This window comes from Carassius auratus, chromosome 34 (genome assembly GCF_003368295.1).
Source record: "Carassius auratus strain Wakin chromosome 34, ASM336829v1, whole genome shotgun sequence".
Lineage (NCBI taxonomy): Eukaryota > Metazoa > Chordata > Actinopteri > Cypriniformes > Cyprinidae > Carassius > Carassius auratus.
The window spans coordinates 11407938-11434236 of record NC_039276.1 but is presented as its reverse complement, the minus strand read 5'-3'; the positions used below and the strand labels follow the sequence as shown (position 1 = coordinate 11434236).

At 36.6% G+C, this 26299-nt stretch overlaps 1 protein-coding gene across 3 annotated transcripts; it reads right to left on the bottom strand.

The window, feature by feature from the left end:
- Positions 1-112: 112 nt before the first annotated feature.
- Positions 113-25931, bottom strand: LOC113053180 (synaptotagmin-like protein 5). Of its 3 annotated transcripts, none has more exons than XM_026217995.1 (17): positions 25711-25931; positions 19270-19643; positions 18177-18383; positions 17848-17963; positions 17061-17163; positions 16566-16668; positions 16338-16467; positions 15447-15547; positions 15145-15222; positions 13679-13744; positions 13333-13511; positions 4739-4841; positions 4467-4628; positions 4239-4347; positions 3957-4089; positions 3673-3881; positions 113-2182 (listed from the first exon to the last, which is right to left on the bottom strand). In XM_026217995.1, the coding sequence occupies exons 2-17, from the start codon at positions 19392-19394 to the stop codon at positions 2040-2042; spliced, it is 2067 nt and encodes a 688-aa protein (XP_026073780.1). In that variant the 5' UTR covers positions 19395-19643; positions 25711-25931; the 3' UTR covers positions 113-2039. The 3 variants fall into 3 exon arrangements, with proteins under 3 accessions (XP_026073780.1, XP_026073779.1, XP_026073781.1); XM_026217994.1 differs by having other exon boundaries at positions 17061-17169; positions 25711-25930; XM_026217996.1 differs by lacking the exon at positions 13679-13744 and having other exon boundaries at positions 17061-17169; positions 25711-25928.
- Between the last annotated feature and the right edge of the window lie 368 nt (positions 25932-26299).

Below are 26299 nucleotides of genomic sequence, written 5' to 3'. Positions count from 1 at the left end.
TATATAAATGTGTATATTTTTGTGTGTCTGCATGTATGTAGAAAGAGAGAGAAATATAGAACACTGCAAATAATGATTAATACGTGGATGAAAAGAGTAATGAAACAGCACCAGTTGTTTAATTATAGTTTATTCTCTTTCTGAAGATGATAAATTACAGTACAGAACAGTCCTAAACACTGTCTTTCTGACAAGAGTGTGGAAACCGCACACATACACTGAACATGCTGTGAATCAAACAGCTTCAGACAATGTTAGACACTGTAACACTTGGATGTCAAACAGTGAGCCTTATACATGCCACAAAATCTAATTTGTTTATACAGTAAGTTGTCTATAAGGTCTATTCACCTGACTGATGCCAACAAAAGTATTCTAGATATTAAGGACACATTCATGGAGACCTCACAGCGACATGATGGCTCAATAGCATCGACTGGGGAATTATCTATTAAACTCGGCTCAAAACTCAATATAGGGGCTCTAAGCATTGTGCTTATGCAGTATGTGTGCATATGTATGTGTGTTTGTTTTGTGATCCTTTTCTGTATTAAAATCAAATTTTTTTCTATTTCTACCAACCTTTATGCTATAAATTCAAATCAAATCAAACATTTTTTTGTCTTAGTTTTTCTTTGAATTATTGGTTTCGATTATATTATATTATAATATATAGTCCATTTTTTTTTTTACTTCAGAGTGGGGGGATCTACCTGATTTAAATGATGTCATTGTAATATTTGCATGCTGAATTGACTAGTCTCTATGAAACATGATGTGGAAACATTTAATGGCGTACAAATGTAATTAGCCTACTTTATCTACTCTACATTTGTGTTTACAACAATCATTTTACCAAAAACATTGGAATTTCTCGAAGGAATTGTAAATCTAGTTCAATATAATGAATTACATTGGCCCCAGTTATAGTTTTTTTTTTACATTAAAACTGTGGTAAAACTAGCTATGAAATTTAACAGTCAGCATCAGACTCTCTTTAGCCAAATTAACGTGTATGTGACAGATCTGACATGATTATCATAAGATCTTTTGTGCATGGCTACATAAATGTGCTCACAGAAATGATTGCTCACATCCAGTACATTGTTCTCATTTATGCAAGACTTGTATGCAGGTGGTATCTGTGCAAATTGATTTATTTTTTTTATCGTGTGTGTGTGTGTGTGTGTGTGCTTGGAGGAAGTGCTTTGTGCTTTGTTCTTTCAGGACAAATGTTTCTTTGATTGCTGATATGTTCACTGTGCTCTTTTGAAATAGTCTTCATGTGCCGTTCAGAGTTATGACCAAAGAGCTTTTCCCATTTACACCTGGTATGAGATTCGTCTCGGCTGTTCAATCACTAGCGTGCAGTGCTACATGAAGACAGGTCAGTGAAGGACAACGTACACCTGCCCATCATTCACTGCGACAGAAAAGCACAACTCCGCTCGTAACATGTAGCTTTAAAATCAACTGTCCAATTAAAACATTTTTTTTAAGAAGCCTGCTATCAACATAATTCGAAGCACACACTTTTGAAGGGTGTTTAATACGGGAACTAAATTCTTTTTTTTTTATATGCAGATTGAAAATGTGTGGAAATTGAAAATTTTAATATATTTGGAAGATAATTTTTTTCTCTCTCTTCCCATTTCTTTTTACATCAGCATGCAATACTGCACTGACATAAATGATTTATGTAGTCATAAAAATCTTGGTAATTTGATCCCATGTGGTCACAAGAGACATATTTGAGAAACATGTTAACATCAGGTGCAAATGCCAGTCTGTCTCAGCCAAGAAGGATCTTAATGCCAGGTGTAAATAGGACCTTAGAAGTGCATATGTGAGTATATATATATACATATACATGTACATATATATATATATGTGTGTGTGTGTATGTTTTGAGAATTTAGAGTTCATATGAATGTTGGAATGAGAATCTGGGAGAATCTAGTGCGAGTACTGCCAATGAACATGAAGAGCACTTTAAAGTGTCTAGAGGTGATAAGATGTGATGAGTATTGCCAGGGACACTATGTTTTCCTCTTAGCCATGCTGGATCGCAGCATCAGTGTGCACTCCTGCGGGACCTCAGGGTTGTCAATCATGCGTTGCCACAGTCGCTGCTCCTCCCCGTAGGCATCGTTCCAGTCTACTTCTTTCCCATAACTCAGACCTGCAGATCACAAACAGGTCAAGTCAACTGCTCTTTATGCAAGAAGAAAATCTAGCTGTACTGCTTGAAAGTCAGACACACTCGTGGGGGGAAAATGTTTAAAATGTCGTTTAAAGAAGTTAAATATACTTATTTTACCAAGCTTATGTTTTTGGCTGTTTGACTGTAATTCACACCAAAGAGCCCATTTGGTGTACAATGGAGAAATATTCAAAATGAAAATGGCAACAATGGACTGTACTTAAGCTATTTTTAAATATTTTTACAGAACAAACTATATTTTAAAAAGCAAAATATGCATAAACAATGGCTTTTACAACTAATGGCTTCCTAAAACATTTGAGGAGATAGATTACTTGCAAAAATTGGATGGATTGATGAATGAATTAATTAATAATTAAAAGAATGAATGAATAGATACACTAAATGCTCACCAAGGCTACATTTATTTAATTAGAAATGCAGTAAAACAGTAATTATTGTGAAATATTTTGTGAATTTGTGAGTATAAAATATTTTAAAATATATTTGAATTATATTATATTTTAAAATGTGATGGCAAAGCATTTACTCCTGTCTTCAGTGTCACATAGTTTAGAAATCATTCCTGTATGCTTATAAAAAAAAAAAAAAAAAAGTATATCAATGTTGCTAACAGTTGTGCTGTTTAATATCTTTATGGAAGCCGTGATATATCTTTTTCAGGATCATCTGTTGAACAGAAAGAAAAAAAACTGGATTTTTTTATGAATTAGAACTACTGAAATATTTAAAATATTAAAATAAGTCTAATTACTATATATATTTACAACACAAAGCCACCTCCCCAATCCATTTATGAAAGCTAAGCTGCAAATACAGCTCACTCAGAACATTTTATGGTTATGTCTTAACTATCAGCACATAAACATACCACTGTCTACGTTCACAATCACATATCAGTGACTTACTATCAGTTTAGCGGAGGTGCTGTTAGTCATTTCACAAAAGGTTAATCAATCCTAATATGGGCCATTTTAATAGAAGATTAAAAGTTACTGTTGCAAAAAACAGACAGTTTCATTAAAATGGCCAGAAAGGGTGGACATTTGTCTTGTAAACTGATTTTAATGCAAGAAACCTTGAGTAACACTGCTAATTATAAATGCAGCAAAAGTGTAGAATTTGGCAGCTTTAATACATAATCATCAATGAGAAAACAATTGATCTGATCATGAGTAAGTGAATAAAACATTTGTAACAGTAAATTAGTTTAGCATGAATACAAAATGTGTTGCACAAAGTAGCACTTCATGCATCATTGATGACTTATTAAGGAGATGTTTGGAAAGAACATTACAGCGGAAACTGTATTCAAGAACATTTGGGACTAAATGATTATCTTAATCTGAGTCAGATCATTCCACAGTAATAATATAATATTTCAAATTATTGACCTGATACAAAATGAAGGACTGTAGTGAAATAGGCTGTGCTGATGAAAGACTCACCAGTTCCTGCCCCGAGCCGCACCCCCCCCAGGAAGACGTTGCTGGCGAACGGCTCTCTGTCCCACACTGTCAGCTCCAGACACACGCTGTCCAGATCACTGTGCTGCAGGCCACAGTATGTGAAGGTGTGATTCCAGCGTGGGTTTACAGTGCGCTTCACCACGGCCGTCTTGTGCTTTGTGCTTTTCTTGTCATCAGGCAGCAGGTATCTGATACACAAGATGAAACGAGTGTGAGTTTGCGAAGTGCACTGTATATGAGGGAGAAACTGGAAATCAACTCACCCTTTGACAAATGGATCAGAGGACCCTCCTTTGACGGCTGTCAGGCTTTTTGCCTCTTTAACCAGCAGCTCCACCATTCCTCCTTTAGGAAGAGTGATGGTCTTCTTCTTTCCTTTTAGAAATCCCTTTTTTACTGAGAAACACAAGATAGCTGGATTAAATACTAATAATATACAGAGAGCTTCTAGGAGCTCAAATAGAAAATTCAAAAGAAAAAAATTCTTTTTGCTGTGAAAATTATTACATATTATAGATAAAATCATATCAGATTCTAAATCATACCTTGAACTTGGTCCAGAGGCAGGGAGAGATTTCTCTCTGCAGGAATGTACTTCAAAACCACCGTCAGTTCCCCTTTATAGTGGATCACTGACTCCACGTAAGATTCATTCTGACACAAACACACACATTTCAGTATCGAACTTATGTCAGCACACTCCTCTTCATCTCTAGCTCTGTTTGTCTGTGTGTGTGTGTGTGTGTGTGTGTGTGTGTGTGTGCTCAGCTCACCCTGGGCTGCAGAGAGAACCACTCCTCTATTTGCGTGTCAAACTCCCAGGAGTCAAAGGTCAGCTCGGTCTCCCCCAGGAAGCTGTTGTGTCCAAAACGATCATGATGCCACACAGAAACCTGCAGTGTGCGTGTCTCCAGCTGAGAGTGACTGACCACGTACTATACAGAGGGACAAAGACAGATAAGAGCCTTTAAATCAATATCTCATTTGCACCTTTCTCATCAATCTCAGTACAAAACCTTGTGAGGCAGGCATGAACGACTCTTACCCTCAGGTTTTCATTGAACACTGGGTTAGTGGTGTTGCTTTTGATGCTGGTTTTCCTCTTGCTTTGACGGGACTTGTCTGGCAGGAGATATGTTTTAACATAGCTGCAAACACACACATAATACCGAAATCATAATACCACAATATCAGCCTCTGACACCTTGGGAGTGATATTAAATTGATACAAGAGGCAACAAATAAGCAACTTCAGACAATTTCAATAATTTGTGATTAATCTCAGTCATTGGGTTAAATCATTTGTTTAGTTTTAAAGGGGTCATACAATCCCAGACAGCAAAAATCATGTGGCCTGGGCTGGGACAACTGGAAGTTCTGGTCCAGATCCGCACAATGGACTCGGGTTGGTGTCTTTTGGCAAATACCGGCACCGGGCAAGCTCTGGACCAGATGCGGACGCCTTTATAAAGATTTGGCCTAAATGTGGGCCGGATCTGTTACCAGTACCATGCCGGATCTGGTCCAGTACCATGCCGCATCTGGGCCAGCTCATTTTGTGTGTGTGTATATATATATATATATATATACACACACACATACACACACACACACACACACACACACACACACACACAAATAAGTTGTATACATATCTAGAGTTAAATTACAATTAGTTTATTTGTATTGTACATATTTCAGTACAGCTTTACATAAAATGCATGTTTCTTTGTTTCAAATAAAAAAGTAATATCCATATGCCACAGTATTTGTACATTTCCCGGATAATACAAATCATATAAGTAGATTATGACTGTATCTTAGCAGGAATGATTCATACTATTAAAGAAATCATTACAAGCATCTTACATAATAGATAATTAAATATTTTACTGTCTTATGACACTGATATTTATTTTTTTGTTCAACAATAATTTTACGAAGATATGAGAATACTTTCTGTACGCAAAGAAAACAAGAATAACAACTTTATTCAACAATTTGTCTCCTTGATTTCACCCTGGTGCCATTTTGGAGAATATCCATGCACTGAACGTAAACAGTGCATGCTATTCTGAATTCTTACAATGACATGAGGGTGTGTAATTAATGACAGAATATTCATTTATGGGTGCACTAACCCTTTAAACCAATGCTACACAATGAGAATGAGAATAATCTGAATAATTACCAAAGGGAAATGTTCATATCACAGGGAAAGTTCTTATAAATGTGTGTCACCATTGTGTGCTTGAGTAGGTTCTAGTAGTAATAGAGTCATCTGCAATGCTGTTTTGAGGTAAATGTGAGGCCTCCATCTGACTCCACAGCTTAAAGCTTAAAGTTCCCTCCTTTTCACTGTCTCTAAAAAAAACAAAAAAACAAAAGTGGAAAAAAACGTTATTGCCATACATACACATGCATGCATACTGCACATACTGCACATACACACATACTGTATATACACATACAAGGTCAAAAGTTTACATACACCTTGCAGAATCTACAAAATGTTACAAGTTTGAACAAAAGAGGGATCATACAAAATGCATCTTAATTTAAATCTACACATTTTCATTCTGTTCAAAAGTTTTCACCCCCTTAATGCATTGTGTTTCCTTCTGGAGCAATAGTGAGCGTTTTTCACTTCCAGTTCATATCGATTATATCATTATAAGATATATGATTATAAACAAAATTAATAGTGATTGATGTGGTTTGGAATTGGTAAAAGTGCTTAGAAATATCATCAGAATGTTGACTCGCCTAATAATTATACAAGCACTGTATATGTATTTCAACATCATAAATGTTATGCATGGTAAGCATTTTTGATTTTCTTGTCTTCTAGTAATATTGTCCTGCTTTGTGTTTAACGAAGATAATGTTCATTCTCCTTACTGCCCATAGATGTGAAGTATAATAACTGATATAACAGAGAAGAAAGCATGAGTAAAGGTGACACCTGTTTTGTATAATAAAAAATACACAACTAATTGTATATTACACAGATATGTTATGAATGCATTTGTTTAATTTAGTATTAGAAAGCAAGGAAGGCAATGTTTAAGCCTTACACATAAGAGTCTCAGTTTATTAACATGCTCTACTGTGAAAATTGCACATGACATCAGTGTCACACACACACTTCCTTTAATCACCAACTTGAGATGAAAAATAGTTTGTGTCAAAATGACACACAGACTTATTATAGCATTGCTATAGAACTATGACTCATAACATGTATATTGTTAAGGATGCTGAGTGTAAAGTTATCTGAAAGAGCATTTCCTCAGAAAGCTGCAAACCAGAATCGGCCCTAAGAAACAGTGTTTTGAACAGCAGTAGTTGTAACATTATCAAGCACTCAATATTTTCAATACTCAATTATACATTGAGGCATTCAAATAGAGCTTGAATAACTCAACCTCCACTGAAAAAAAAGAAAAAAAGGACTCACCTTACTATTTGACAGTCCTGGCTCACAGGTGGAACTTGAAATTGAAACAGATTGTTATATGGTGTTGCTGGAAAATTTCTCAATGAATTTACTCAATTAACATGGAGCATACCATTAACAGAAATAAAAGTGTATTTTGGCAAAGATTTCATATATATATATATATATATATATATATATATATATATATATATATATATATATATATTAGGGGTGTAACGATACGCGTATTCGTATTGAACCGTTCGGTACGACGCTTTCGGTTCGGTACGCGGTACGCATTATGTATACCGAACGGTTCGTTGGAGTAATTAATTATATTTGAAAAAAAAAAAAAGAGAGAGAGAGAAATATAATGATATGCGTTCAACAAGGTAGCCCAATAACCCAAACAACGTAACAGGCAACGCCCCTGACACTCCCGAAGAAGAAAAAAACACCATCTTATATGTTTATGTTAGGCTACTCAGCAGGCGCTCGCTCACTCAGTACGCGCTGAAGGCTCGTTGCAAAATAGCCAATGCGTTTAACAGACTAGAAATGAGAAGATCCTCCAATAACCAACAGGTCTGGTGTTTGGGTGCACTTTGGATTCCCTTTAAGCTATAATGGTGATGGCAAGAGAGCGCTCGGGCAGAAGCGCTCGGGCTCGCTCCTGAGGCGTCTGTCTTTGCTAAGCAACAATGACGTGCTCTCTCCATGAGACGCGGAAATTTCAGCGAAGGATAAATGGATTTCCTGCTCTAAAAATCGCTTGCAGTAGCTCTGCTACTAAATTTATTTCAAAATTGCAATCCATATACAACTATGATCAGCTGTTCCTTCATCTTGGCTGAGCTCTCAACCTTGTTACGGGAAAGGATGAAGCTGATTGGTTGGTTCTTGTCACATGACCCGCGGTGCGCTTGCGGCATTCTGAAAAGTTGAGATGTTTTTACATTTTGCTGTATCTAAAACGTATCGAACCGAACCGAACCGAACCGTGACATCAGTGTATCGTATCGAACCGAACCGTGAATTTTGTGAACCGTTACACCCCTAATATATATATATATATATATATATATATATATATATATGAAATCTTTGCCATTATATATATATATATATATATAAACCATACCAAACAATATATTGTAATACATGTCTCTCTCTTCAGTGCAACTCTCTGTTTCTATCATTCAGGATGCACCTGAGAACATTCTGCCTGCTTAATAATAGGACTGGGCTGGTCGAAAGTTTGGACACATTACTATTTTTAATATTTTTGAAATATGTCTCTTGCTTATGAAGCCAGCATTTATTTGATCAACTGTAATATTGTTGAAGAATTAAAATAATGGTTTTCTATTTTAACATACTTCAAATTATTATTTATTGCTTTGATCAAAGCTCGATGTTGGAAACAGTTGTGCTGCTTTTTATTATTCTTATTATTTTTTTTTTTTTTTTTTAGGATTTATTGATGAATAAAAAGTTATTATTCAGCTTTTGCAATTTCCACCCACAATTCCGTCCGGCCCAAGACTAGAACTCACAACCCTTCAATTGGGAGTCCAACCCTCTAACCATTAGGCCACGACTTCCCTGGTAATAAGCAGTATTAAGAACCATTATTCATAACTGAGCACTAAAAAAATCCAGCACTAAATCAGCATGTTAATTTCTGAAGGATCATGAACTGAAGTAATGATGCTGATAATAAACTACATCTTAAAATATATTCAAACAGAAAATAGTCATTAACATTGTAGTAATATTTCACAATATTCCTTTTAACTTTATATTTGATCAAATTGATGCATGCAGTCTTAAAGGATTAGTTCACTTCTAAATTAATTTCCTCATAATTCCCTCACCTTTATTTATTGTCTCTCTTTCTTCATTCGAAAAGAAATTAAGGTTTTTGAGGAAAACGTCCCAGTTTTTTTCTCAATATAGTAAAATTCAGTGGTGTTCACTGGGTAGAAGGTCCAAATAACATTGGCCGAAGGTCCCACTTAAACGTTAACATTGCTAGTGCATCACTACAATTACCACACAGCAATCTTAAACAAACATTAAAACGACTAAAGTTTAAATTAAATAATTAAGTAAAAAATGTGTTAATTACGTAAAATTACAGACCTCTGGACATTTTCTTCATGTTAGCAAGTCCTCTGAAAACATAGGCCTTATTCTTCGCCTGATCTGAGGAACAATAAAAACACCAAACCTTTAAGCCATCGAGTACACAGCATAATAAGAAATGAATTTATTAGTAGAACAGTTTGATCGCACGGTGTGACATACCTTGGTGAGGTTTGTAATCTATATTTGCGTCATCCGTCTTGCTGTCTCCAGAAAAAAAAGTGCCTGCTGGTTCCCTTTCCAACATTCACTCTCGTTATGTATGGATGGTAAATGGACTGCATATATATAGCGCTTTCAACAGACCCAATGGCCATCCAAAGCGTTTTACAACTTGCATCATATTCACCCATTCACACCATTCATTCATACACCAACTGTGGTGTCAGCCATTCAAGGCTCCATCCAGCTCATCGGGAGAAGCAGGGGTTAGGTGTCTTGCTCAAGGACACCTCGACACTTGGTCAGGTGGAGCCAGGGATTGAACCGCCAATCTTCCGGTTTGTAGACAACCTACATGAACAACTGAGCCACTGCCACCCACAAGGGAAAACTCTTTCTTTTCCCATTCTTCTGAAGCCTGATTTGTTCTTGCCAGCCATCCATGACAGGCTTACCAAGATGTGGCGCGCCCCCTATTCAGCATGGGTAAACCCCTCGACTACAGCAGCTCTCACGAAAGAGGGTACGCCAAACTTACACCCTGGAGGAAACGATCAACGCACATCTATGCCCACCATTTGCTCTCTGCTTAAAGGGCTATGCAAGAAAATGGCCTTCCTTGATTTGCCAAAATGGCTATTTGGCTCCACTGTAAATGGGTTCACTGTGTGGTTTTCGGAGACTCAGAACATGTCGCAGGCGCTGAGCCATTTCCTCCATAAATGCCCCGACACCATGGCTGCGGGCCGCCAGAAGAGTTGCCTCCCTAACGATTGAAAGATTTTACTAAATATTTCTTAATTAATAATGTTTTCAACTCAAAAGTAAATATGCATATAATTTAGTTATTTTAATATATTTTACTGTTATTTCTTGTAAGTAAATTAATAAATAAAATCAGACTCACTAATAGTCTTTCCCAATCTTATTTGTGTAAGAAGTTGGCGCGTGACGAATCTGCATTTTGGCGGATAATAGCCAATGCTTGCTTGTTGTATCACATGAATGGATTTTTATATTAGGTTAAATATTATTATAATATTATTATATTCTATATGGCTTTGCCCCAACCTAAAAAATCTTTCCGCGACCCAGTCTTTGCAATGGAGGGATAACAGAAGATGCATCTCAAGTGCCAATAGACGTTTTTACACACTGTTTCTGTGGGACATGGAATACTTTAACCTGCAGTTACAAATGAATAAAAATGTTTTGATATTTAAAACATAAAACATTGAAAATTGATGTGAAATGTGAAATTAAAAAATGTGTTAATAAGTGAGTCATTGCGATTGTACTGAATAACTTCTTAAACTATTGTGAATTCATATTATATTATATTCTATATTATAAAATAAATAAATATATTTATATTGTGAATTTATATCCTGCATTTAAATTAATAGTGCAAATCATCCTAGGGGTGGCCACAGGGGGCGCACCCCATCCACATTCAAAGTATAAGTGGAAGCCATCACGGCGAATCATTCTCTCGAGGTCAGCCATTCAATATGCAGAAACGACTTGGTCGTTAAATTTCTGAAGGGCATGAGGAACTCCTCGAATCCTCCTCGCCCTCAGACTGTGCCATGTTGGGACTTATCATGGTCCTAGGGGCCCTAAAAAGGTCCTCATTTGAGCCATTAAGTTCTGCTGACTTGCAGCCCTTATCACTTAAAATGACCCTTCTCCTTGAACTGGCATCAGTTAGTGTGGGTGACTTATAAGCACTGTCAGTCAGTGCCTCATGTCTTGAGTTTGGGCTCAATGACTGCAAGGTCATTTTGAAACCGAGACACGGCTATGTTTCTAAAGTGCTCTTTACTCCCTTTAGAGCACAAGTAATATCCCTATTGGCTCTCAACGCTGCAGACGGTGAGCAGGGACTGAACACTCTCTGCCCTGTTAGGGCTCTGAGAGTCTATGTGGAACATTCTAAACTGTTTAGGCAGTCTGAACAACAGTTTATTTGCTTTGGAGACCGCCAGAAGGGTCTGCCGGTTGCCAAACAAAGACTGTCTCGTTGAATTATTGATGCAATAGCTCTGGCTTACCCATCGGAAGGACTGGAATACCCTATTGGTGTGAGAGCCCACTCCACAAGGGTAATGGCCTCCTCATGGGCGTGGTCCAGCAGCATATCTATCAGTGAGATCTGTACGGCTGCTGACTGCTGACTACAGGCGCGGATTCTATCTGTCTAACTTCCCATGTGGGGCAAGATAATGCCTAAGTCCCTTAGGGCCCTTATTAGTGCTCTTACACTAGGCTCACAGAGCAGCATGTGATTGTTGCTTGTAGTGCAGCGTGATTGGATTCTTTCCTATACATAACGAGCGTGAACGTTCAAAAGCAGATGCTTTCAGTTACTTAATGTAACCTCTGTTCCCTGAGATAAGGGAAAGAGCGTTATGTCACTTACCGCACTACAAGCTGCACAAATCAATGATTGTTGCTTCAATCGAATGATCTGATGAATGGCGCTACAGGCCAACTTTTATAGCGGTCAGCCCCGCCCCTTCTGGCAGGCTGAAGCACCATTGGTTTGTGCAGTTACACAAACGTGAAAAAATCAGGCTTCAAAAAAAGGAGATTTCCCATACATAATTCTCGTTCCCTTATCTCATCTTATACCGAGGTTAAGTAACCAAAAGTGCTTACACAAACTGTAGTTCCCGCCCACTGAAACCAAGCCCAGGCAGAATCCGTGTGCACTGCAATGGATGTGACTGTGAAGCGGATTTGCCGGTTTGAAAATCACTCCGGCGCGGAGTCATATGATGTCTGTGATGCTTTTTTAACGATCATTATTTTGTGTATTTGGTGTAAAAGAATATGTTTACATGCTTTAATGTTAAATTAATACATTATTTTTCAAATACTGTACATTTTGCCTCTCTCAAACGTGTCGTTTTCTACAAAGTCCCTCCTTCTGACAAGCGCAGTCTGTTCTGATTGGCCAACTGATCCAGTGCATTGTGAATGGCCAATCACCACAAGCACTCGATGGAAATATAACATCCCTTTTCCATAATCGCGAGCTTCTTCTTTCAAAATAAATGTAAAGACAGTTAATAATGTCCTTAGTTTTACCATCAATTAAAGCCCGAAAGAGGGACAGAGTGGCCTGACAGGCACAGTGATGATGCTCTTAGAAGCTCTAGATTGTTGTAGCAAAATCATAATTACCTCATCTACAAGGTTTACGAAACGGTCGTCTATAAAATGGATGGCTGTTCTGTTGAAAGCAATTTTAAAGATTCCTAAATGCATCTACTTTTGGAAGGTCAAATAATGTGCTTTTGCCTAGATACACACAGCATCTCCCTGACATGGCTGCTTCAACACCAACTGTGGTTACTGAAACCACGCCTTCTTTCTTTGCGTGAACATTTGGGTGGCATTACACAAATATTTCCACATAGTGACGTAAATATGTGGGGCGTGTTTAAACAAGGCATTTTAGGGGGGCATGGCAGAGTCTTGACTTTGATAAAGAATATCTCTATGGATTTGAGACTTTAGTCTTTGCAACTTCACAGATCTTCATTATGCACCAAGAGTTTGTAACACTCCAAAGATATATATATTTTTTTTATCGCATCATATGACCCCTTTAAATTAAAGAAAACAAAAAGTGTTTGGTTTGGAAAATTATTTAGATAGGAATATATTTGGATACTGAAATTATAAAAATGCAAGTTTAAAATATTAAATCAAAACAATAAATACTGGTGAGTAAATAATGACAGAATGTTAATAAACTAATAAAATAATTAATAGAGATAAATCTAATGTTAATACATTGACATTCCAAATACGTGCAGAGCAGAGATGCTCTACTAGGGCTAAAAGTGTATAGTCTGTGTGTGTGTGTGTGGACTTACGCATCCGTGCGCTGTCTTCTCTCATCCCCGGTTGCTAGGCAGCGGCACTCACGGACGAGCACGTTGAGTGCCCCTGTTTTATAGCTGTAAGAGATGTTGAGCAGGATCTCCCCGGAAACTCGCACGTTGCCATAGTCCCCTGTCTCACTGTACACACTCATCATACTGTTGATGCTGGTCTGGAGAGCACATATAAGGAGAATCTTTGGGTGTGCATCTTTCACAAGCTTGTGTTTGAGTGTATGAATGTCTCTTCCGTGACACAGAACAGAAAGAGAGAGAAACTGAAGCAAATAGAGCAACAGACAGACACACATCTGCACGCAAACACACACTGAACACTCACAGTGTCAGCATCTGAGTCAGGTACATTTAGGAAACCCCACTTTCTCTCCGAGGCAGGTGTGGAAGACTAGAACAAGACAGAGAGAGAAAGAGAGAAGAGAAGATCGATAGAAGTAAAAAAAGAGATCAGAGAAGTAGAATAAGAAAAACATAGATAATATGACAGAAGACAGATTGCTGGAGTCAAGAAGGAGTTTTTTCATATTTTATTATGACTGTCATGTTTACTCACCCTTGTCATTTTCTTCCATAAAGGTAGTGTTTTTTTATTTTCACATTTAATTACCCAAACATTATCTTCAGTTTAGTTTTTCAGCTAAATTAAGGCTTTCATTTCTGTTTCAGTGTTTTGTAACCATTACTCCTTTCCATACAATAAAATTGAATGGGAACTGGAGCTGATTGTCTCCAAAAATGACAACAAGGTAGTCCATAGGTCTTTTGAAGCCATACAATAGATGTAAATTCTGGCACAATACACCTTGACAAGGCATATTTGAATTTACATGATGATTTATAAGATTTGAGAGCTATGGCACAAAGCAATTTTTTCAACAAGTAATAGATATTGCATAATTTGTGTCTGTTCATTGAAATATATATTTGGGATATAGCACAACAGTTTGGATCACTTTAATGATACATTTAAGGTGCTTTTTGTCATAATCTGGAGTTTGGCCACTCAAGTGCCCATTCACTTTCACTGTATGTAAAAGAGCAGCATTAACATTCTTCAAAACATCTTCTTTTGTGTTGTTCAAAAGAACATCATTCAGGTTTAGAATGACACGAGGGTGAATAAAAAGAACCTTTTTTCCTGTGAAAATATGACTATATATGAATAGATTTTTGCTTTTCTCTTGTGTTCCCTCTTTATTCTGCATCTGACTCATCTAGCTATTAGAGACTGTGTGTGAGCTACGAGCTATGTCAGCTTTTTTGAAAGAGGCCACTTGTCTTCTTGTTTGCCTGAATTATCTTTCTTTGTTGAATCTTAATGCATCACCTGCATCTGTATGTGTGGCTGGAAAACTGAGAAATGATGCACTCAGTAGTTACTGTGTGTTTTATCTATGCTAAAATGTGTGTATATGAGATTGGGTGATTAAAAAATGCAAGCTTGGTTCTGCCAGGTGAGTCAAAGAATTTGGTGATCTCATGTAAATGGATATTTTGCCAGAAGGAGGAAATGCTAATATCCATAAGGCACAAGCTGGAACAAGTTTTAGAGCGTATGTGGTTCATTAATATTAGAAAAAGGAGGTAAAGAGTTGGGTTTCTGGCTCCCCTGCCATCAGGCAAACAAATAAAAGTCTAAACAGAGTACACAAAAGCAAAATACAGAAAGAGGAACAAATACATATTTTGTTTTAGTCAGACATCTGCACAAAGCCAGCAAACACAATTGTAGCAAAGCTGTGATTATGGTGTTTGTGTGTGTGTGTATTTCTGTGTACATCATTATACCATTGATTGCGCACTGCAGACGCTCCGGTTGGTTTTATAGTGTGCTGATAACACCGCATCAACATCCTCATCTGAGTCCTAGAGCACAAACACTGCCTTCAGCCAATATTATATTGAAAACAGCACCAGTTTCCTTCATGCAATCACTTCACTCAGTGATACGATATCAGAAATATCACATTACAGAAGGCAGCCTCTTATCATTTCAACTCCCTGCCAGGAAATCATATCCTGCATACAGGAAGAAAAAAAAAATAGATTGCAAGTGAGAAGTGGTTTAAGAAACTGTGTCTGAGATCTACCGCATCGTTCAGGCCTGGAACAGAGCGGCATCGACTAATCAGAGGGTCTTCACTGGAAACCTCGACAGGATCACTGAGGTCCACCTCAGAGCGACTGCGATCTGTGAAGAGAGCTGTTTTTAAACAAAGTTCTGGCCATTTTATATTTTATAATACTTCTACATAAATACAGTGAGGTCCAAGTATAAGTAAAAGTATAAGTAAAAGTATAATTCTTAATTCAACTCCTTTTTTCTTCTTTGAAAGAACAGTGTAATCACTGTCTTGAAAAACATGGATATATGAAGCAGCATAATTAGTGTGAAAAAAAGTGTTATTTCTAGACCTGTAGAAGTCATGTAAATGAATAAAATCTTATAACTCCATATAATTTTTTTCATACATTTAATAACTTATTTATTTAAAAATTGCATACATTTATCTAGTTAGTCCAAACTCTAAAATACTTTATCTGGTAGAAATTGTGAGTTTTGCTTATTTTATCAGTGACCAAGAGTGCCAGATCTTAATAGAGCAAAACTGCAGAATCTTAAATATTTCTACATGTTTCTTTTCTTATTTTTTTATATGCATTTTTAAGACATATTTGCAAAAACAGTAAAACAAGGGGCACACATACTGTTTTTAGAGTAAGTACAGGTTTACAAATTCACAGACATTAATTATTGTTTAGATTAAGATTGTTACATTTTGTCTACATCTATTTCTATCTTACATAATGAAACTGTTTATTCCCATGTTTAAATTAAATTCTGAAATAGGCATTTTCAATGTGGTCTCAGATTGTTTTTTAAGTTTTTAATATTACATAACGAACAGTTTTGAAGGCAAATTTTATTACTGGTGTTAACAGCAGTAATAGTATGTGTCGAGTTGTTGCCATGGTGATACCTGATGAGAGGGATGCTCTGGATATGGCGATAGAGGGTGTGCTAGAATCTGTTTGTCTCCGCCCATCCGCCATCTTTTCAGGAACACTGTCACTGCTTTGTATACTAGACGCACTCTCTGCCCCATCCGGCTGAATAAACACATTCACGCACACAGACAGTAAACACTGCTTTCTTGTCATGCACGCAAATCAGTATACAAGATTGCAACTATGCTATCATGTTTTACCCTGTTTCTAGCCTCGGTGTGGGTTGCTGTTTTGACCATTTGTGCTCTCATGTTATTGGGTACTGTTGGTAACCCCGATGATTCCACTGCAACCGCTCTCTTCCTAAAACACAGACACTTAATGAGTCTTAATGAACAGACACATGGTGGCACAGAATGAAATACACTGCCCACTATTTTTCCAAATTAATATGTGAAACAGTATGCACTCTGCAACAGGATTCATTTCAAAATGTGAGATGCTACATTGTTGTCATACTCAGTGTACTGCATGTTCAAAATCATGGTTGCTATTACTCCTGGCTCATTTGTCACATTGTAAATGGCTGAGTGCATTGCATTATGAGATACAATGTTTACAGTGTTACATTTAATCAGTTCCAGGCATATAGAGGAAAGCATAAAAAGTGCAAGAACTATTAACAGCAGGAATTGTATCACAGTAAGTGATTTCAAACATCGACAGCTCACTGGACTGTAAATGATGCCCCTCACCCTTTCCTGTTCTTCCCTGTGCTTTTCTGGGAATGGGGCGTAGCTGATCTCTCAGGCTGTGGTGTGGACGATCTCTTCATCTCTGATGATCTGTGAGCAGAGCCTTCATCTCCATAAAAAAAATATAATCATTAAAAAAAAAAAGAATAAAAAAGTAAGCTAAAAATGCATGGTCTTTTGACCATGTCAGAAAATGTGAGAAAAAAAAATGATGAAAACAATATTATGGATAGAGGACTCTATCTATTTAAGCCTGAAGCAATAGATTTATAAAATGTCTTGATGGATTTATTTATTAAAAACACTTTAAAACTTTAACTTCACAAGACATTAATTACGAGTCGTGTGTATTAGCATCTGTTTGGACTCTCACTCATCGGTGAGAATGAAATATAATGCTTAATGTATAAAAATATGTTCCCATGGAGAAATAAACGCAACAAAGAAAGCTCTTTGATAGCCTGAGAGTAAGTAAATCACAACATTGGAGAAGCGTTAATTAAATGTCACTGTTTTGGTCAATGATTTTGTCTGTCTAAAATATTTTCTCTGAAATTAAAATGTTTTGCTGTTTCGTCCCTATATTTCCAGTTCCCAGAATTCACTATATATTTTTTTGTATATACTGAAACATATAACTATTCTAGTTCAAAACATTTAAAAAAAGCCTTGGAGTGGAAAAAGAAAATGTTCCATTATGTAAGGGCTGTCAGTGTGTATGTATGGCAACATTTCCAGGAACTGTTGATGGATGTCTGCGTTGACACAAACTCTGATTTGGTCTCACCTGGAGGACTGCTGAGGATTGACTGTTTGACTACATCACTGCTGGTAATGCTGGCATGTTGAAACCTCTTGGATCTCTTTTCCAAAAACCATTCTCCTGTAACCACCTTCAGCTCCCTAAATCAGCCAGTCACACGCAGACAACACCGTGTAAGCACCAGTCATAGAAGTGACAATTACAGCCTAATCAGTTCACCTATTAAAGAGCCTATGAACTGTTGACATTTCCTACTGAAAGAAAACGCTGTTTGAGAAAACCCAATTTCTTGGTGTCTTATATCTATCCACCATTATAGACCGCAGTGTGTATGGATGTTGTGTGTGACTCACGCAGTCTTCACACACACGGTGCATTTGCAGTTGCTGCCTGGAGGCGTAGCAGTGCAGAAGTTGCAGATGCGCCGATGACAGATGGTACACACATTACCCCTCTGCAGGATGAGACCCAGAGCACGCAGACATATAGCACACTCACGCTGATCTGCTGAACTACGCCGTCCGGCTCGCTTCAGTTCCAGAAGTTCATTTTTCAACTTCCTGTAGAGGCACACCTGCCATCACTGTTCGGGAGTAACTTAATCGTCTCATTGGAATTATAAAGTTCTATATGCCATTTTTGTCAAAATTGAGTTATTCACATATTATTATTCAGTAACAACTTATTTACATTATGTGGTGTTTTTTTATGTGTGTATGTGTTTGTGTGGGCACTGTCTACATTTTGGGACTGATGTATGAAAGAGGCTTTTTCCCCATATCCCATATCACTATATGGAATGCAAAAACTTTGAAGCTCAATATCTACAAGACAGACAGAACCTTACATACCAAGGTGACAATCCTAAAAATGAACAACAGTAAGTCCGCTGCTTTGAACACAGTTCATCTATTCCAAAATGAAGCTACATTTTCAACGCCACATGGACATTTTTATCTTGCTTTCATTGACATAAAATTCACTGACATATAGTATGTAGTGCTGGAAAGGCTTCATTCCAGTGAATTGATTCATTTGGAATTCTGTGTAATTTCACAGGATCTAAAAAGGATTCACAGATTCAAGTCACTACATTTTAAGTGTTTTTATCTGATCATTTAGTGCATCATGTGATCAAATAAGTTATATAAATGAGTTTTTTGAGTATTCAGGTTTTTTTGTTGTTGAATTAACTATAATTTATTAAACATTTCGAGGCACCTTAAATTGATTTTTTCAATCACTCAAAACCCATTTTTGTGTGTGTGTTAGAAAACTATAGCTGCAACTAAAATATTTTTCAATGTAGTTAGTTACTTTTCTAAGTTTACACAGTAGCTAAATATTCTTGCAAAAGTGTATATATATATATATACACACATACACACACACACACACACATATAAAATGTCTTCTTGTGATGAAATGATGTGTGGAAGACGCTACCTGATGCGTTTCTCCTCTCGTTTGCGGAGTTTCTCGTCTTTCTGGAGAACACCCAAAATCATCTGCCTTTCGTGCTCCAGGAGGAAGGACAAATTAAGCGACTCGGTTGTTTTTGCCATGACCATTTAAAGAACGGCTCACAGAGCTCCAGGAAAACTTAGCCAGTCAAACTGGCAACAAACCAATTACAATTATGCTTCATGAAAGCAGCTGGAATCCTCAGTCAGTATGAAGGATTGCTTTAGTTCATCTACACATCCCAAAAAGGTCATCTGCCTGGTCCTTCAGACGATGACATTCATCTCTTGACAATTGTGGCAGGTCTTGCGATGCTACTGGTCAGTGCATTGTTAACCTTTCCACCTGCTGAATGCCTGAAAGCATAACATCCATATAAAAACAAACAGTTATCTATCAGGGTATTTTAGGTCTAATAAATATTGTAAAGCTACAAGTGAATCATGATTCACCTTCTAACTTAGCTGAAGTCAAAAGAGTTTAATATAATATATATATAACATACAACAATGTTCAGAAATAAAAAGATACTCCAAGTAGGAAAAAAACACTGAAATCAAGCTGCATTTCTATCAGTACTTGTGAGAGTCAGAGAGAAAGAGATTATTACTCTTTAACTGAAAAATAAATATATAAAATCTTCAAAGAGGGACATATTTTTTAAAGTATGACATGGCTCCTTAAAAAAAACATAATGATTTTGCATCTCATATCAGACATTAAACACAAAAGAGTAACTAAATTCAGAATTCATGAAAGACTATATTATGGATTATGTCTTTATTATCTGCTTTATGAATAGACTGACAGTCCGGATGTCCGTATGAAAGCCCAGCCAAACCGATGTGGCTACAGCTACCATTTAGGTTTTTATCTAAAGTGACAGTACACTAATTGCAGTGGCAGTCTGCCAGTGGCAATCTGGGGTGAAGTGGCCTGCTCGAGAGCACAAGAGTAATAGAACGGGACAGTAATCACTGTACATCATGCATACTTGGGACTGAACCTATAACCTCTGCATTAATAGCTAACACTTTCCATAAATAGGGTAGGTAATAGTGCTTGAAGTCAATTAAATAATGAAGCTGTATGTTCTAACAAAATAAAAATACACCAGAATGGGTATTCTATATGTAAATTTAAAAAAATGTATTCTTACAATACGTTCAGTAATAAGCATTAAATGATTCAGCATATCAAATTCATTCAACACATGTGGTTTTATTAACAAAGTTCGGGAGGAGCACGATCAGATAATCATCCAATTTGGCACAGGTGCATCTCGTTTAGCTAATCATCTTAACTAGCGGTCTAGCTTCTAGCACACAAGCGTGTTTATATATCCAGTCTTCCTACCTCCTGTCCCACAACAGTTTTTCGGCATCCCTCCTCCACCCCAACTCCTCACTTCTAATCTATTTATCTATTTATTTATTGAGTTATCTGGGTTCGGGCTATGCTCCGGGCCCGGACCCCTCCCCCAGGACAGCACGCCAAAATATGCCTACTATTCGCCTTCAGATTAGATGTAAGGGTGAACTCCTGAATATAATATGTGTAAAAAATGAAGAAAAGAAAAAAACGGAATAAGAATGTTTACTTCTCTCCCTGCCATGCTGAAAGAAAATGGTACCAATAATGAGTTTTATGGTTTTTCTGATGAAATACACCACGGGGAACATCATGCTATAAAATGATTGCCAGAAAATCGTGCATGTAAAAATTATGTTTTTATTCTATTTATATGATTTTACAAACCATTTCAAATGTTATTAACTTATTTTAACTTTGAACTATTGAATGTCAGTGACGACATACATACGATTATATTATTAGAATATTATTGTTAATCGTTTTTATTATTAAAATAAAATGAGCTTATGTCATTATTTTGATATTCCCATTATTAAAAAGGTTGGATACAGTCAAGACAATCAAAACCATTGACTTGATTAAAATGATTCCATCCATTTTATGTTACATTTAACAGTTTGTTATTGTTATTGTTTAAAAAAAAACATCATGGGACACTGATTTGTATTTTTAGAAAGTGCCAGCTCTGATCTATAACTATTTCAATCACGTTCAGTTGTCTTTGCTGGAAGCCCCGTCGAGACTGAAGCAATGTACTGGCTTGGATCCATGGAGGACGTTATTTTCCTGTTTGAAGTACTGATTTATGGGTCATATCCAACACCCAGCCCTGTCTAGTATGTGCATGATCTGGGTTAATATATAACAGTAACTACAAGTGTGTATGCCATCTCATCTTCGTTCCAGGTTTGTTTGTAATCAATATAGAGCAACAAATGGGGAGGACAGAAAATATGTGTTCCTGTGTGTGTGTGTGTGTGTGTGTGTGTGTGTGTGTGTGTGTGCGTGTGTGTGTGTGTTTGTGGACACAACACACTTTCCTGTATTCTGTTGTCTGTCTGACAGGATCTGATACACCATGTCTGACAGGCCAGCCTGAATAATCAGAACCTTCAAAAGCTGTTTTTCCCACCATCATTTACACTTAGAAAAGTGTCTGCCATCGGTGACACAACCACACACATACGTGGATGTGTCACACACAGGTGACAAATTATTTGCAATGTCGCAGCACAAAACTGCTTTAAGCTGAATTGCATGTGCGTAAGTTTGTGCCTTTGTGTGTAACTGAGGTTCTTGTTCCATTAAGTGTCTGACTCACCAGGAAGACGTGGAGCTAAATTAATTCAAATTTCTCATGCGAGAACTGTTTAAAGGGACACACACACACACGCACACACACACAGTGAGATCATTGAAAGTGTAACTTCAATATCTCCACTTAGGAAAATGACACAGCGTGAGCCAGCAATGTCTAGCAGCACTAATTTAAAAAAAATCTCTTCTCCCCCTTTCTGACATCAATGTCAGATAGTTTTTATTATGTGTTTGAATGTCTCTGAATGTTAGTGTGTTTATTATAGTCTCCTGTGCAAGGTTTATACTGCTGAGCTGCTTTAATAAAAAATGTACATGGTTACAAAAGGTGTGGTAGCTCTCTGGATCCCACCCTCAGCATACACATTGGTATACACAAAGCCTTGTATAAACATACATCATCACACAGCTCTCTTATGTTATCAAACAATGTACAGTACAGTTCAAATATCTCCATATTCAGTAAGATTTTTTAAATGTTTTTGAAGATGATTTTTTTAAAATACAGTAAAACGGCAATATTGTGAAATATTCTTACAATTTATAAAACTGTTGTCTATTTGAATACATTTTAAAATGTAATTTATTTCTGTGATGCAAAGCTGAATTTTCAGCAGCCATTACTCAGTCTTCAGTGTCACATGATTCCTCAGAAATCATTTTAATATGCTGATTTGGTGCTCAAGGAACTTGTTGATTTTGCTGCTTAATAGTTTTGTGGAAATCAGTTCTTCACAATTCTTAAATTCTGAAGTATTTATTTATAAATAGTAAATAAATAAATACATATTTATAAATAGATTTTAAAATAGATTATAGACTAAAGTAATTACTGTCACCTTTTATCAATTTAATGCGTCTTTGCTGAATAAAGTTATTTATGTCTTAAAAAAAAAAATTCTTACTGACCCCAAACCTTTGAATGGTAACATACTTAAAGGAATAATTTAACAAACAAAAGGGGGGAAAAGATGGAGATGTTTAGATGAACATTTGTAATGCTCTTTTTCAATGAAAGCAATAAACTCAAATGCATCATCAATGAAAACGATAAACTCAAAAGCAGCACGTTGTTCAAATTTTCAAATTTGTTTATTTTCATGTGTAAACTAAATCCTTACATAGCAGTAAAATCCCACACTGCCATTTACATGGAGTGGACTAATTTATAGGACATAACAACAACACTTTCAACAAAACCCACAAGGACTGTTATTTCAATGTTACCGAGGCAGGCTATAGTGATTATTTTAGGACACCAGGCAGGATAATGCTCCTTTCAAGTCCTTCAGGGAAATTCCTTTTTATCAGCTTGAAATCAACTTTACAATGTGATATGAGTTCAAATTATTTTGGTAGGGAAAAAAGGATAGGATTTCATTTTTGTTTATCTCTTTTTACAGACAAAAGACAGGACTTTTCAGCCCTACTGCAACCTAATGAAGAGCCCTGGATGCACATGTGGTTTATAATTGGTTCTTTATCTGTGCATTTTTTCCTTTCTCATGCTGAAATGTATTTGCATAAGTCACTTCATAAATTGCTAAATGTGTAGCATTTTCTGACAAGCTTTATTTGTATTATCCGTCATGCTATCCACATGCAAAAAAAGTAAAATTTCTACGTTTTATTGTGACATGCCTCAAAATTCAGATTTTAAGATATTAAGACACTGACACTGTTCATGTGTAAATACAATAATCCTGACATGACCTGAAAACAACATTGAAGATGACAAGCGTGTTGCAAGAACCATGGGAAATGTAGTTCAGTGCATAAATCTCAAGAGAGCTCTCAGCTCAGTAATTACTCCTCTAATGATGGAGACACGTTCACCAACAACACCTGGTTTAATGGAGATTAGACTCATACATGTTTTATGCCATTCAGAGTTGATGCATTAGCATAAAAAAGGGATTCAAAGCTATGAAATGAAGATTAGCAAGACAGAACTGTCTTACAGGGTAGTAAGTATTATAGCAATGGCTGACCAATATAAGATTTTGAGTATTCAAATTTAAAATATCAAAATCTAGACAACAGGGTGGAAAATGCCCAATATAATGCCAATATACATGTTTATAATATTTAGTGACAGAAATGACATTATATTACACAATAAAGATTTCAAAAGATCATAGTGTAAAGAGCTGACACATACATGAAGAACATTCACACATTTAACATGCATGTAAAGGGGCAGATAAATAAAATGATGGTATCAGACCAAGTATGAAGTATACCATGGACTAGTGGACTAACGACTAGCAATGTAATTGCCCTTCTCTCCAGCTGTGCCTCTTTGAATCATTAATGCATGCACCTTATTTGAACACAAATACATACAAATCAATAGAAAATGCCACTTATGTAGAGTAAGAATGTGAGAGTTATAAAGGACATCAGTAGAGCAATCTGTGTAGTTAATCATAGGTAGAGCACTTTATATTGTCCATTTATCTGTGATGCTGATTAAACTTTTCAACCAATATTCTCTTTTTTCAGGACCAGTACACACTGAAATTACAAAAAGGCTTTAACATTTTGATAGGTTTGCTTTCAGTCTTTTAAATGAAATTTATTTAGTTTTATGGTCCTGCTGCCTGCTACCAATGTTTCATGTCTGTACAATTAATAGTGAATAGTTATCTTTTCTATATAGGGAAGATATGTATTAGTCACTCTATTTCAAATATAATGGAAAATCTCAACAACGTCAAAAAAAAAAAATCTAGGATTTGCCAAGATACGCTATAAAGAAAAAAATGTCAATATACATATATATATATATATATATATATATATATATATATATATATATATATATATATATAATGATAATAATAAATAAATATATATAAATGTTTTTTTATTTTATTTATAGCCTAGCACTGTACTCATACTGTATGTTAACAATTGTCACATCAGGGACTGCTTTTACTTCTTCTGAGAAGGTTTAGAAGGAACATCTAATACTTAAATGAAACATAAATAAGTGTCATGAGCTATAAAAGAGTATGAACATCTAAGCAATACAATGTTCCCTGGTCAGTCAGATTGATGTGCTGTTCTTTAGCTGTCTCTTATTTTGATCATGTCTCACTTGGGTATAAACAGTCAATGCTTCGGAAAACAGTGATTTGCTGTATGTTGTTTCTCATAGTACACAAAAGATTGCACATCACATCCTAAACAGTTATCAGCAGCATGTGACAAAAGGCTACACAAGTGGGGCACATAAGACATTTTGTCCCCAATACTTTAAAGCATTCACACAGAAACTGACTTTCGGAATAAACCCTCTTAATATTCACTGGAGTAAAAAGTGGGACAACTAGCCTCATATAATATATTAAATAAACACCACCAATTGAACCGTCGTGACACTTCTGAACTTTAACAAAAATTACCTATACAAAAATAAAAAAACGACTTCAGGCTTCCTCGATAAATAGAAAAACGCTCTGCTGCATTGCACCTGTTCAAACACCTGGTGAGACGACATTACGCGTAATGCTTAAAACAGGAGGGAATATCCTCTGACACTGACTTTTGTGGGGTTTAGACTGTTTTAAGATGATGTAACTGATGTATAATGAAGATACAGAGAGTTGAAAATGAGACCGAATGGGAACACTGAAGTTCCTTCGTCCATCTCACCGTAAAGCAGCGTTTATTCCGCCAACCCGCGCTCACACATGAAACACACCAGGATATAAACTGATGTCCTACCTGCCGCATCGCTCGCTCGTGAAGATCCCGTGAACTGCACTCCTGTTACATGATCAAGAGCAGATTTGTGGTGGTGTGTTCACTGCAGCCCGAGCTCCGAGCGCGAGGTAACCCCCCCAAGCACCGCACTCGCCGCTGGAGATGTTCATGGCGGGGGCGGAGTTTGCGCTCCCACGGATTCCCCGTGACCGTGACACACGCACACACACACACACACACAGGAGAGAGACGAGTCTTTCGTCTGCATTATACGAGTGCCAGAATCTCTCTCAAACGCTGAGCAACGGATAATGGAGAGGGAATATCCTCAGCATAATTATTGAGTCAGTCAGACACACAGACTGAGTCATGGATAGATAGATAGATAGATAGATAGATAGATAGATAGATAGATAGATAGATAGATAGACAGACAGACAGACAGACAGACAGACAGACAGACAGATAGATAGATAGATAGATAGATAGATAGTCTAGCACACAAAACACGTATAAACTAAAAATTAGATATAATTTTAAATTCATTTATAGAGTCTTAAGTGCAAAAATAAGTGAAGATTTCTTTTCTCACTTTTGTTAGAAAGCTGCC

Excerpts from the sequence above, each read along its gene's own strand:
- LOC113053180 (XM_026217994.1), bottom strand. The coding sequence starts at position 19,394 with ATGGTCATGGCAAAAACAACCGAGTCGCTTAATTTGTCCTTCCTCCTG. Across the intron at positions 16,468-16,565 it reads ACACCGAGGCTAGAAACAGG|CCGGATGGGGCAGAGAGTGC; the intron begins GTAAAACATGAT and ends GTGTTTATTCAG. Across the intron at positions 15,548-16,337 it reads CAGAGCATCCCTCTCATCAG|ATCGCAGTCGCTCTGAGGTG; the intron begins GTATCACCATGG and ends CTCTCTTCACAG.